Here is a 13,533-nt window from a genome sequence, read left to right on the forward strand (position 1 = left end):
ATATATGTTTTTTTTGTGTGTGTATATATATTTATTTATATTTTCCTGCCTCTCTCAGATGGAGCTATATATATATATATATAATATAAAATATTATATGTATATATATATAAAATAATATATATGTGCATATACAATATAAATATGATTATATATGTAATATATATATTGTGCATATTTATAAAATAATATATAATATATATGAATGTAATAATAATATGTATACATAAATATATACCTATATAATAAGTGTGTGTGTATATATGCATAAATGTTGTTATGTCTTCAACTCATTTCCAACTTATGGCGACTCTGTCAGGGTTCTTTCTTGCCAAGTTCCCTCAGTGGCGCTTTTGCCATTGCCTTTGCCTTCATTAAGAAACAGCTACTCTGAAGTAATACCCTCCCTCCCTCCTTTGCCCCTCCCCTTCATACTCTGGAGTCCGTTTCCCCTCGCCCCGCCCACCGTGCAAAGCTCCTCCCACTAACTCCCTTCCCCTCTCCTACGCCCCGCCCTATCGGGGGACTCTCCGTCCAATCCTGGGTTCCGCCGCAGCCACGCGCCACTGACGTCACGCAACAGACCAGCGTCGCGCGACGGCTCTTCTTCTTTTCCCCGCCCCTCCCCCTCTCCAGTTGCAGCTCGTTGATTGGTGGAGGCGGCGTGGGCGGGGCCGGCTGAAAGGGCCACGCCCCCTCGCGAGGCTTACCTGCGTCAAAGCCTGAGGCTGCTTCATTTGGAAGAGGAGGAAGGGTCTGGGTTGCCTGAGCCCAGGTAAGGGAAGAGAAGTAGGTCTTTTTTCCTTCTATTAGGCCTCCTTTTCCATTGGGATAAAGCTTGGGTTTACTTTGTCCTTGTCTCTCATCATATTTGCATCCACACTTAAGAAATAACCAGGTTTAATCCCGCTTTAACTGCCAAGGCACCCTGGGATCTGTCGTTTTGGGGGAGGCTCCCTGACAGTCTCAATCCCTTTATTGGTCCAGAACACACTGCAGAAATGATCTAGTTTGAGACCAAGGGAATTCTGGGAAATGTAGTGTTTTTGAGACTAAGCCTTCACTGTCAGAGAGAGAGAGAGCCACCATAAAACTACATTTCCCAGGATTCCCTAGCACTGAGCCAGGGCAAGTTAAAGCGGTTTGGAACTGGATTATTTCTCCAGTGTGTTTTGGGCCCTTTTGTCAAAACTGCAAACCCTGCAATCATGGCAGTTAAACTGGGGTCGAACTGCTTTAATTCTGCAGTGTGCATCTACACTGCAGAAATAATCCAGTTTCATACCGCTTTACATGCCACGGATCCATCTTTACCACAAACTAGGATTTGTAGTTTGGTGAAGCACCAGTACCATTCGACAGGGAAAGGTAAAGGCCTTGTAAAACTACACATCCCAGGATGTTGTAAGGATGGAACCATGGCAGGAAGATGGAAAAGGGAGTACAGGCAGGTTTTTTGTTTCTTCCTTGCTGGTCCTTGGCTGCGTCTGCCCTGCAGAAATAATCAGGTTTGATACTGCTTTAACTGCCATGGTTCAATGCTGTAGAATTCTGGGAACTGTAGTTTTATGGGACGTTTAACCTTCCCTGTGAGGGAGTTCTGGTGTCCCATCAAACTATAAATCCCAGGATTGCACAGCATTGAGTCGTGGGAATTAAAGCCGTGTCAAAGTGCATTGATTCCGCAACCTTAGACTGCGTCTACATTGCAGAATTAATGTAGTCTGATACTGCTTTAACTGCCACGACTCAGTGCTATGGAAACCTGGGATCTGTAGTTCTGTGGGACATCTTTAGCCTTCTGTCAGAGAGTTCTGGTGTCCCATCAAACTGTAATTTGCACAGCACTGAGTCATTGCAGGTAAAGCGGTGTCAAAGTGCATTAGTTCTGCCATGTGCACCCGCCCTTAGGTTAGGGTCTACATTGCAAAATTAATGCAGTCTGATACTGCTTTAACTGCCACAACTCAGTGCTATGGAAACCTGGGATCTGTAGTTCTGTGGGATGTCTTTATCCATCTGTCAGAGAGGTCTGGTGCCACACCACACAAATGGCAAATCCCAGGATTCCATAGGATAGAGCCTGGACAGTTAAAGGGGTGTGAAACTGCATTAATTCTCCAGTGTGGCAACAGCATATATGGCTGGATGACAAGATCCTGCAAGGAATATGCTGCAGAGAGTCACAGAGGGTTTAACGTCTTCTCATACTGACTTTCAAAACACTTTGATTTGCTGCTATGTCCAAAAGTGCTAAAATATGACTATTACTTCTAGATATGTTTTTCTCCAAATTATGTGGTACTAGAATTTGTTTCGTTTATCCAAATCTGAATTTAAAATTAATTTTTACACCTTTCTACCTTCTAAACCATAACAAACATATCACTGCAATACCCCCCATTGCCCTCCAGATGTTTTAGACTTCAACTCCCAGAAGCCTCAGCCAGCCAGCTTGGCCAGGAATGCTGGGACTTGAAATCTTGAACATCTGGAGGAGCAAAGTTTGGGAACCACTGCTCTTGAGCATACCTGAGCTTCAAAAGCTTTCAACATGTATATTGTGCATTTTGAATGGCCCAATAAAGAGATTACTGTTTGGTGGGTTTCGGGTGTTACTGGACTTTGCTATTTGGCTGCCCCTGGATATGTGAAGGAAGTGTTTGCCTCCTCAAAAGAAATAAAGATGACATCCTTATGTAGCCAAGTTGGGGTTTATTTCAAATTATGTGTATTCCCAGAAGATTGCAGGGCAGTAATAGAATGAATCAAGAGCTTATTTGTTTCTATTGTAGTCTACATTGTGGTTTGATATATCATGTTTCTTCCTTTCAATGCAATCTCCTGCAGGTACAACAATGGATCTTGTCCTGGCCTGTGCAGATAGCTCCGTTTTGACACCGTATGTCTATCCAGCAACATGGCTGGAAGATTCTCCTGTTCGACAGCTGCTCAGTCTCTTTGTCATAACCAACCTCGGTGCACTTGTAATTTATCTGCTCTTCGGCAGCCTCAGCTACTATTTCATATTTGATCACTCGCTAAAGAACCATCCTCAGTTTTTAGAGGTAAGTCGGGGAGCTCATGAGAGCAATTTCTTCCCCAAATTTCTCTATTCAGCAATGAGTTTGAGCTCCGATTTCCCTATCTGATTGATGAAACCTGGTGTAAAGAAGAAAAGAAATGGTATTATGACAAATTCAGCACTTCTTATTCTTCTGGTGTCCTGCATCCAAACAATTCATTATTGCTGTGTGCCTTCAAGTCATTTCTGACTTATGGCGATCCTAAAGCAAACCTATCATGGAGTTTTCTGGGCAAGATTTGTTCAGAGGGGGTTTGCCTTTGCCACCTGAGGATGAGAAGGTATGACTTTCCTGAGGTCATCCAGTGGGTTTCCAAGGCAGAATGGTGATTTGAACCCTTGTCCCCAGAGTCATAGTTCATTGCTCAAACCACAACACCATGCTGGCTCTCTATAATCTCTGTATGCAAGTGTTGTTTGTTGGGTTGTTGCAGTACTGACTACTATCCCTCATGGGCTCCTGACCTTCATGAGTGACTTACTATCAAATTCAGTGTGGAAACAACCTTGTGGTTCTTTGAACGATATGCTGATGCACACATGTAGTATGCCAAAAACATTTTTGTCACTATTTGAAGCCATTGGAGTTAGAGTTAAACCCCTTGAACTATTGTCCAGCCCGACTGTTTTGCACTGAAATCTGTCTTTAAACCTCTTTTGTTGAAGGATGCCCAAGTGCCTTCACATATTTTTGAGCTGTCATTTTTGATGTCGGATTTGTGGTTCATGTATGCTTTTTCTCTTGTAAAGAATTCAGGAGGGCATTGTTTGAAAGGATGGAAGATGGAACATAAACCTGATGTTTATGGATGACATTAGGCTGTTGGCAGCAATGACGGGGCAACATAATTGGCATTTGAATCTGTAACGATGTCTGATACCTTTGTCTGTATCTCTCTTGCAAGATCTGTTGTTGCTGGCATGTAACCTTGTTACAATAAGTAGTGACTATAAGTAAATATTGTTTTAAATCCTATTAGTCCCAACTAGAACAGGGTGACTGAATCAATGGGATTTACCTATGTGTTGCCTCACCATTCAGCAATTAATTCAATAGGTCAGCTTTTGTTGGGACTAACCAACAGGTTTCCAGCCACAGGCTGCACACCAAAGGTCTATAAGAGGAAAGTACTATTGTCTAGGATGGGTACCAATAAATACTGTGAGTAGTTCTGGACTATTAGTGACAATCAGGAGTCTTCTGAATTTGTCACGTAGTGGATTATTCATGGGTACCACTCTGGCCTTTTAGGCCTCTCTGTTTTCTCCTTCACATCTTTGGGTGAGAAATACCTGATTTAAATCCTTGAATTGTCTGTTTCTGTCTGAAAGGCCTGAGCATATGTCATGGGATTCTAGGGCTTGGCTGTGGTAAGAGTGATTTCTGTGCGGTACTCTTGGTGGAGTCTGGAAACATACAAATATGTGTAGCAGTCTTTAGTTTCCAGTATAAAGTAGTGCTTATACATCCATTATAAGCCTCTATAAAGTGAACCTGTTGACTGGTCTAGGTTCAAGTTGATAGTTGAGTGAAAGTTATTGAGGTCCTGGTGGAAGTTTATCAGGGACATGAGTCCTGATAATAAAGATGTTATCAGAGTCTCAGGTGGAGGAAAAGCTTGCTTGTGAATATAAAACCAGGTGATGGCCAGACAGGATTATTAGGGCATGAACATATAAAACAGCCACATAAGGAGGTGTCAAAACATAAGTCTATTTAACTTAGTACTGTCTGTTCTGGTTGGCAGCAGCTCTCTTAAACCTCTGGGAAGGGTCTTCCTAATAGAGTAGTGTCTGAGAACTTTTAAAGCTTGGAAATACCGAGAAGTGAACTTGACTCGTGTTGCATGTAAGAATGAACTTTACCTCTGAATTATGAGTTAAGTTTGATGTACTAAAGATTGAACTTGGAACCTTTTATGCAATCATGAACTTTAGCTCTGAACTCTATTAATGTTGGTGGTACCAGGGATGTAACATGGATCCTTACAGATTGCAAACATGAACTCTAGCTATGAAGCATGGGTCTTTGTAGTCAAAAGAAAATTCTCCTTTTGTGGATTAAGATGAGAAGGTGAGGTCCCACAGCTTTATAGTGATGTAAACATATGTTGGTGAAAGAAGTAACACTAGGGAAGGCCACAGGAACTGGAGATATCTCCCTGATTTTTAACAAAATTGGTTAAGCATATGCAGAATGGTGATTGTCTCACTGCCAGCTCAGTCCCAAACAATATTATCGATAGGGGAAATGTTTTATCTTCCCTTTCTGAATTTGTTAAGCCACCCTTGTGTAGAAGGAGGCCTCTTAATCATGTCATAGATTGAGAAACTTGCTGTATTATTTCCTTGCTTTGCAGATGACAAAATTGCAGTGTACTTAATATAAGGACACTTTCAAGATAAGATTGTGTATGGCATAAAACTGAGCTGCAGACTGAGGAGATGGCATCATGCAGCCCTTGTCTTAACTACTGTATCTAATTGCTGTGTGGGATAATATTACTACTCTATCTCTCTCTGGCTGTCTTGTTAGCAGGGCAACTGAGATAGTACTTGCTTTGAACATTCTTAAGAGCTATATAATTAGCAGCTTTTTCAAGGTGTCTGTTTTTGTGTTCAGAATCAAGTGCAACGTGAGATAAAACACACGCTCAAATCTTTGCCATGGATCAGTGTCCCTACTGTTGCCATCTTCTTTGCTGAAGTCAGAGGCTACAGCAAGCTCTATGACAACATTGAAGACTCTCCTTACGGTAAGGAACATGCCCAGGGTATCACCTGTTAAGTCATCTTCTCTATCTCAAAAGTCTGTCTTGGTCCCTTTCTTTATATTAAAAGTCTGATACGTTTCTCTTTTACACCAGGCATTATTTATTCCACTTAGGGTGGCTACATGTTTCTTCCCTCTCAGAGTTTTACCATGTGCAGTATGTAATCAAAATCCCCAAACTGTAGTTCTTTCCAAAAAGCAACTATGGAGTGTGGGGAAGAGAATTGGTAGTGCAAAAGTGATGGCAGGTAGGATGTGCAACCCTTTCCTTGCCTGCCTTTTCCTGTTCCAGATTTCAAACACTATGATTAAAATGTAAATTGGCAAGGGCAGTGCATGTTTAAAGTGTATGCAAGGATAACATTCCCAAGAGAAGTGCTTTGGAACAACAAAGAGAGGAAGATAAGTGCTCTCCAATGTTCCCTCCTTTAAAAAAATAAAGTTTGCAGTGTCATTGCAACCACTTGTGAGAGTTGTCTTTTCCAATGGGCTGGGTATCCCCCTGTATCCCCTTACATGCTGTTTTTCTCCCCAAATTTAGGGAAGCTAAGGACATCCCTATACACCACTTGTACAACATAAAGCGACAACCACACTAAATCAGCTGAGAAAGAAACAAGACCTCTATTGCCAAATGAAATATGTTGAATATTTTACAAACAGCTGAAGTATTTCTAAGTTTTGCTCCGCAGCCAAGAGATGAGATTCTTAAGAAATTCAGTGCCAGCCACAGGTATCTTTGACTCCTGAACATGTAATTTGTTTTACATGTTCAAATATCAAAGAACTGTATTGACTTTCTTTAAATTTATAGGTAATAAAGGAGGAGTAGAACTTCAAAATGTGTCAGCTGTTTATAAACAAGCATTAAGCTTGTTTTATTTATCCCTGGGTTTCTTCTTCTCTTGGCCAATATGTAGTGGAACAAATTTCAGCTAATTTAGTTATATTATCAGATGTTATTTGAGTCAGACTATCTGAAAAATGCAACTCTCAAAGTTTTTAGTGATCTCCTTTTCACACACACACACACACACACATATATATCTTAGTCACCTGTACCCCATTAGTGACCAGACAAGTAAGTAATGAGTATCATACTTCCTTTACCCCAGTCTACAGTGCAGCCACATCTGAAATGCTCTGTAACATTCTGGTCACCACATTTGATAATAAAGGATATTGTAGATCTAGCAAAGGGACAGGAAAGAGCAAGTCAAATGGTTAAGGAAGTGGGGCAATTGCCTTTCAAAGAAAGGTTATAATATTAGGGGAGAAAAGGTGAATGAGAGGAGAAGTGCCAGAAATCTATAAAATTATGCCTGGTTTGGAGAAAGTAAATGAGATTTTTTTCTTCCTTGTAATACTGGAACAGAGAATCGTCCAGTAAAGCTAAATTGCATGAGATTCAAGACAGATAACAGGAATAATTTATTCAGAGTGTGCAGTTAAAATTGTGGGATGCATTCCCACTAGATGCAGTGATGGCTGCCAATTTGAATGGCTTTAAAAGCGGAATGGATAAATTAATGAAGGATGTGGCAGTTAATGAGTGCTAGTTAAGATGGCTGCGAGTCACCATCAGTAACACAGGCAGGGAGCACAAAATAAAGAGTGTGGTTACACTCATCTCCTGATGGTGGGCTTCCCTGAATGACCAGTGTCTATGAAACAAAATGTTGGACTAGACAGGCCTTTGCTCTTATACAGTATATCTCTTCTTACATTTTAGCCAACTCTTCACTTTTTCATCCCTTTCCCTGCAAGCAATTGATGCTTGGTGCTGCTCTGAACCAGTCTTGTAACTTTGCATGATTAATTGGAGCCTGAACTGTGGGAACTCCTGTGTTTGTCTGGGCCGAGTACTATTTCATCACCTTGTCATGGAGAAAACAATGCCTTTGTCCACATCATTGTACCATTCTGAGAGGCAGATCAGAGGAGGCTTAGTATGCTTTAGATTCAGGATATGCCCGTCCTCCCCGCTCAACATACCTGTCAAGCAGGTGAAAAGTACAGCAGACCCAGAAAAGATGTACTTAATTAGGTCTCTTTCATTGGAAATATTGGAAAGAATATTCAAGAAGTGGGCTACAAAAGACCAAGAAAGGGAAAAATCACCTCATCTCTTTTCTGCCCCATTGATAAGGCTTAGTAGGACACAAGAAGTGGAAGGTTGACTCTCCCTGCTTGGATCGTCCTACACTTTTAGTTTCTCAGAATGAAGTGTTCAGTTTTGGCAAAGGCTCAGAGAAATTAGTCTTTTCTACATGAATGTTAGGAACTGTTACTGAAACTGAACAATTTTTTTGTTCTCACAAATGGGTGCCTTGTAAATCTACTAACACTTAAAATGGTTTCTTCCCCCCCCTCCCCCCAATTTATTTAGGGTGGTTTGGTGTTATCGTCAGCATGCTGTCTTTTCTCTTCTTCACGGATATGTGTATTTATTGGATTCATCGATTTCTCCATCATAAATTCTTCTATAAGGTATGCATTAGAGGGTAAAATCTGCTTTAAAAACTGGTTGCATGCCATGTGTACAGATAAGAGGTATTTGAATCTTCTAACTGCCAGTAATGACTATGGGATGATCTTGAAAAGAGTCTGAACCAGTTTTTTTTTCCAAAGTAGACCAGCCACTTACAGATGAAGAATGACCTGATTTCAGCATGTATATCAGAGTATGCATGTATTTAAAATACCATCTGCCCTTCAGCCAATCAGCCAAAAGTGCCCCCAAAGTGGGTTACGAGTAGTTAATTTGACATTTCCCTGTCCTCAGGCTTAGAGTCTAAATAAGATAGTACACACAAGAAAAAGGTATTGGCAGTGGGGAAGGGGATGTATTATTATTTTTATTAATGTTTAATGCTCCACAGCTAAAAGCTCTAGGAATCTAACAGGGGAAATAATGTACAAGATAGGATTAACTAACTGTCAGGAATAGAGCTAGAGCTAGTTATGGATAGAGACCTTCATAAGATTAAGAGAGATTCAGGTGGGAATAAAGTTTTGGTTTGATGAGAGCTGAGGGTATAGTGAACTATTAATTAAAGAATTTGTGAGAAATATATTACTTTGATTCTGTCTGAGTTTTTATGTTGAAATATTTATGAAGCCGGCTCTGTGCTAGATCTTTAACCTGCCTGCTAGCCAAGAAAGGTCTGTTGTTTTATTATTTAACTAGAAGCCTTTAATTTAAAGGGTTAGAGTAAGAATCAGGCACACATTACCACACTGAGCCTAGCACAAACCATATCAACTTCTCTTCTGTTAAAGTCACTTCAGGGCCCAATTACTAAATCCAGTGAGAGATTTGGCATTGTGGAGCAAAGAAAGTGGCAAGAGCCCAAAAGTTGGTGTCTGAGTGAGCAACATGCAGAGAAAAAATCCTTTTCATCAATGCAGGTGATCATTTCTGTGGCTGGTGGAGAGACCCCAGCACAGAAGATACTGCTTTGGCCATGTTTTCAGATTGAAGTACTAATTCCTCTCATTTTTTTTCTCTCGCAGCGTTTCCATAAACCGCACCATGCATGGAAGATACCGACTCCATTCGCAAGTCATGCTTTCCACCCTGTTGATGGCTTCCTTCAAAGCACCCCTTATCACATCTACCCGTTCTTTTTTCCTCTGCACAAGGTGACCTATTTGGGCCTCTACATCTTTGTCAATATCTGGACAATCTCCATTCACGACGGGGACTACCGTGTTCCTTTCCTACTGAGGGAGGTTATCAATGGGTCTGCCCATCACACGGATCACCACTTGTACTTTGATTATAATTATGGCCAGTATTTCACACTCTGGGATAGGATAGGAGGCTCATACAAAAACCCTTCCTCTTTTGAAGGGAAAGGTCCTCACGATTGCTTGAAAAAGCTGAAAGAAAGCAAACTGAACAATTTGAGAAATGGCCATGGAGAGGAGAAAATATTAGGAGACAACTTTAAAAATAAATAGGCTGAATACCATGTGTGCATAAAGAACTGTATATGAATAGCATTCCCCTCTCCTATAGCATCACCTGGTGATGAAACCATGATATTCTGTAAAGAGGACCCTGCTTGGAGAAGCAGAAAGAAATAAGATCTATGTGCTGAACGATGCCTTTGCTGTTGATAACTAATGGAGAAACCGTACTTCTTGATTTCAGTGATGATATGTTAATTCCAAGAGTGGTCCTTGCTTGATACATAGGAAATGAAACCTGACATTATCCTCTTGCCATCGGAATGAAACTATAATGCTAATGCTCAGACTTGCTGCATAATGCTAATGCTGGGAGTCTCACATCTATACTTAGCCGTAGGTCACTTGTAATTCCAGTAAGAGGGTGCAAATTGCTGTTGTACAGCTAATGGACTATACTGTATTAATGAAGGTATGTAGAATTGGGATAGGGTCACATGATAACTTCATTGTATATTCCTTTCAGAGTAGGTATCAACTCTTTTAAATGGGGCACTAGTTTTCCAAGTGCACCATTCTATCAAGGAGTGAGATACTAAGAATAATAGCCTCTTGTGGAGTACAGTATGTCCAGAAGGATGTCCAAATGTGTGTGTGTGTTTAAATTGTCAGGAGATTTACAACAAGTTGATAGTATGCCTGGGTATTGTGTCACTGATGTGGTAGAATGGACACTTGTAGGGTATTTTAATATCCCTTACCCAAGAGCGTCACAGCAGGAGAAGTAAAATATAGGAACTATGAAGGATTTTCCAAGATGCTTTCAGAATACTTTGAGTTGTTGTTCTTGGTTTATGTTAAAAACATAAGCAGAATCTCTTTGTGGAGTTGGCTCCAGTACTTTACAGACTGGCAGTAGCTGCCCTACCCCTTGGATTCAATCTACCAGTAAATTTATTTTCAGTAAGGCTTTCATAGGAGACTGTTTTGGTGCATTTTTCTTAGCAGATTTTCCCGAGCTGTCTGCTTAGCTTTGTCTCCCTTCAACATGTGTAACTTTGAAGTCTAAGCACCAAAAGACTAATTTAAACAGCCAAACTTTCACTGTGCAATGTCCTTACTGCTTTGATAAAGACAAATGCATTTTGTCGAGTTCTGGAGACAATGCAAAAAGGAGTTCTGTTTGATAATTATATCTTCTGAAGGATTTGGGTGTGTGTGAGTTAAACCAGGTAGACTGTGGAAGCTGTCTTTCCTTTAAAAATATTTTCAGGAGATGAAAGCATGATTGCTATTAATGTTACATATGCTTACAAAATTATCTGTAGTCAGTGAGAAGGAAGAGTGTGTTCTTCTCTTATAAAGCCGTGGGTGTTTTGTTTTGTTTTGTTTTAAATTACAGGAGTAAACTAGAAGGTAAGTGTGTTTCCCTGCATCTAGAACTTTCTCATTATTCTCCAAGGAGATTTTAAAACCAAACCTCTCTGGGGGAGAGAACAAAGGCAAACAACAGGGTCATGGTTTGAGGCATGGATGGTTACCGTACTTTTTTTCTGGGTCTTTGACATGGGCAGCCCCTGGAAACCACAAGTTCATTGCACCTGGAATATTCCTCCTTTTATTTATTTCTCCCTCCCCATCCCTGGGATTCATCCCCTCTATCCATGAGAAGTAGATAAGGTCTCAAATACTAATTATAGATATCTACCACAAATACACTTCTCACCAGAGACTGGACTTTTTGTTTTTAAGCTGTTCAGTCTATTGCGTGCACATGGAAATGTGTTGCTAGGAATCAGGTGGAAAGATTGTCTGCAAAAACACCTTTGCAGCACATGGCCTTGTTGTCGATCCCAATGGTCCCTGCAAATGTACATTTACCCCTCTGTTATCTACATCCCTATAGATGCCAAAGGCTGAATTCAGAATGTTTAAATGAATGTTTTCCCTTTATTACTGCTCTGCACAGAATTGTGATGAATAACTTTGCCCTGCCAAAGGAGCTCAGCACCCTGGCCGAGGTCTAAGGGTATCTATCCTTCTATATCCAAAATGAACAGAATTGGGAGGTTTACCCTACTCCCTCTCCTGTTGCAGCCCTCCAGAGCACCAAAATCCTGCTCCAAAGTGGTTCCCAGACTTTCAGAGAGAGATGCCAGGAAATATGGGCAACTGTAAATTGGGGATCACCAATTCTGACAGAAGCACTGGATGTGGAAGGTGTACACCACTGGATCCTGGCCCCTGTGTTTTTCCTTTTAAAATCCTCATGTTCTTCAATGTTGAAGCTACATCACATACACACATGCATAGGTTGTGTGTGACTCAGGGTAGGGATTTGTGAAAACCAAGAACTGGAAAAGGGACCGCTGGTGCCATGAAGTATTCATTTAATTGTTGCCATAGAGATGTCAGCTGGCTTGATGTGGAGCAAATAGGACAAGGAACGCAATGAGAGAATCTTGTTTTCTTTTTCTTTTTTTATCAATCGCGAAGCCTGTGAGAAATGTGTGCAGCCTCCTGCTGCTTGTGCCAAAGGAACATGTTTGCTGAAAGGATTCAAAACTAACCCTACCTAGATCCATCTTGGTTTTGATGGTTAAGTCAAATATTCTGCCTGAAACTTTCTGAACCTTACAGCCATGGAACAAACTAAAATGGACAAGGTTTTGCATGTTCTTGTTTGTAAATGAACATGATATCCTAATGCTTGTGAATGGGGGTTGATCTTTGTCCATCATTCATACTAATGCGTGTGGGGGTTTTTTTGTTTTGTTTTTTGGTGATAAATAATAAAAGGTGAACTTTCTGATTTATTTTTTGTGTAGAGAGATTTGAATGACTGTGCCGCTCAAGTACCTCTGCAGTTATTAAAATGTGTGCTCACAAAATGCCCATAGGCCCCACCAAGCAAATGCAGAGTCTTTAGGCAAAGAAGTTCAAGGGACTGCAACAATGAGACACTATTTGCAAGAAACTCAAAGAATATATAATGTCACCAGTGCAATTCTCAGTCCGTCTGATGGATTCATAGTGAAGATTTGTCAGGGCTCATTTAAATGTATTTTGGCCCTTGCTATGCTCAGGAGGCCTTTTCTGAAGTGTCTGTTGGCAGCTATTATTTTTGTCCAAAGCTGACTGGCCATACTCAGTTGAAGGTTGTCAGGTTGTACATTCAGTCTTGATGAGCCTTGCATGTGGATGTGCACACATGCTTTGTGTAGGATGACCATTCTGCATTTGGTCATGCATTCAGTGGCATAGTCAGTTGCATATCATTTCCATTGAACACAAGGGTTGCTTAGCACAATGAATGCAGTTTTTGCATACAGACTTAACACTAGATAACCTTGGTGTAGAATCTTCACCGTTATACCCAGTACTTATAGTGACTGGATGGTGAGCAGTCTAGCAGTAGTAACCTAAATAGTCTAGCACTACGGTTCCCAAACTTTGGTCCTGTAGATGTTTTGGACTTCAGCTCCCAGGAGTCCTGTTGGCCCAGCTGTCTGGGGATTCTGGGAGCTGAAGTCCAAAACACATGGAGGATCAAAGTTTGGGGATCATTGGTCTAACAGCACTAAACGTAACTCCTGTCATTCTAGCCAAGCATTATTTGCCACGTATGCATGGCATTCTACTAGAAGGTGGAGTAGTACATGGTTAGCAGATTGCTTATAAAATTAATGGCTCATAAATTTGAGAAGACCTAAAATGGTCTGGGAGGTTGGACATATTAACAATATGTATTGATTATGTG

General features: G+C 40.8%; 1 protein-coding gene across 2 annotated transcripts; it reads left to right on the plus strand.

Moving 5' to 3' along the window:
- The first annotated feature begins 633 nt into the window (after positions 1-633).
- Positions 634-12,589, plus strand: SC5D (sterol-C5-desaturase). Of its 2 annotated transcripts, none has more exons than XM_042475874.1 (5): positions 634-775; positions 2,851-3,068; positions 5,709-5,841; positions 8,248-8,348; positions 9,375-12,589. In XM_042475874.1, the coding sequence occupies exons 2-5, from the start codon at positions 2,859-2,861 to the stop codon at positions 9,822-9,824; spliced, it is 894 nt and encodes a 297-aa protein (XP_042331808.1). In that variant the 5' UTR covers positions 634-775; positions 2,851-2,858; the 3' UTR covers positions 9,825-12,589. The 2 variants fall into 2 exon arrangements, with proteins under 2 accessions (XP_042331808.1, XP_042331809.1); XM_042475875.1 differs by having other exon boundaries at positions 681-789.
- Positions 12,590-13,533: the final 944 nt, after the last annotated feature.

This window comes from Sceloporus undulatus, chromosome 6 (assembly GCF_019175285.1).
Source record: "Sceloporus undulatus isolate JIND9_A2432 ecotype Alabama chromosome 6, SceUnd_v1.1, whole genome shotgun sequence".
Taxonomy (NCBI): domain Eukaryota; kingdom Metazoa; phylum Chordata; class Lepidosauria; order Squamata; family Phrynosomatidae; genus Sceloporus; species Sceloporus undulatus.

What these genes read in the sequence shown, in the direction of transcription:
- SC5D (XM_042475874.1), top strand. Translation starts at nt 2,859, where the DNA reads ATGGATCTTGTCCTGGCCTGTGCAGATAGCTCCGTTTTGACACCGTAT. An exon ending in CATTGAAGACTCTCCTTACG is followed by an intron (nt 5,842 to 8,247) that starts GTAAGGAACATG and finishes CAATTTATTTAG; the next exon opens with GGTGGTTTGGTGTTATCGTC. An exon ending in ATCATAAATTCTTCTATAAG is followed by an intron (nt 8,349 to 9,374) that starts GTATGCATTAGA and finishes TTTCTCTCGCAG; the next exon opens with CGTTTCCATAAACCGCACCA.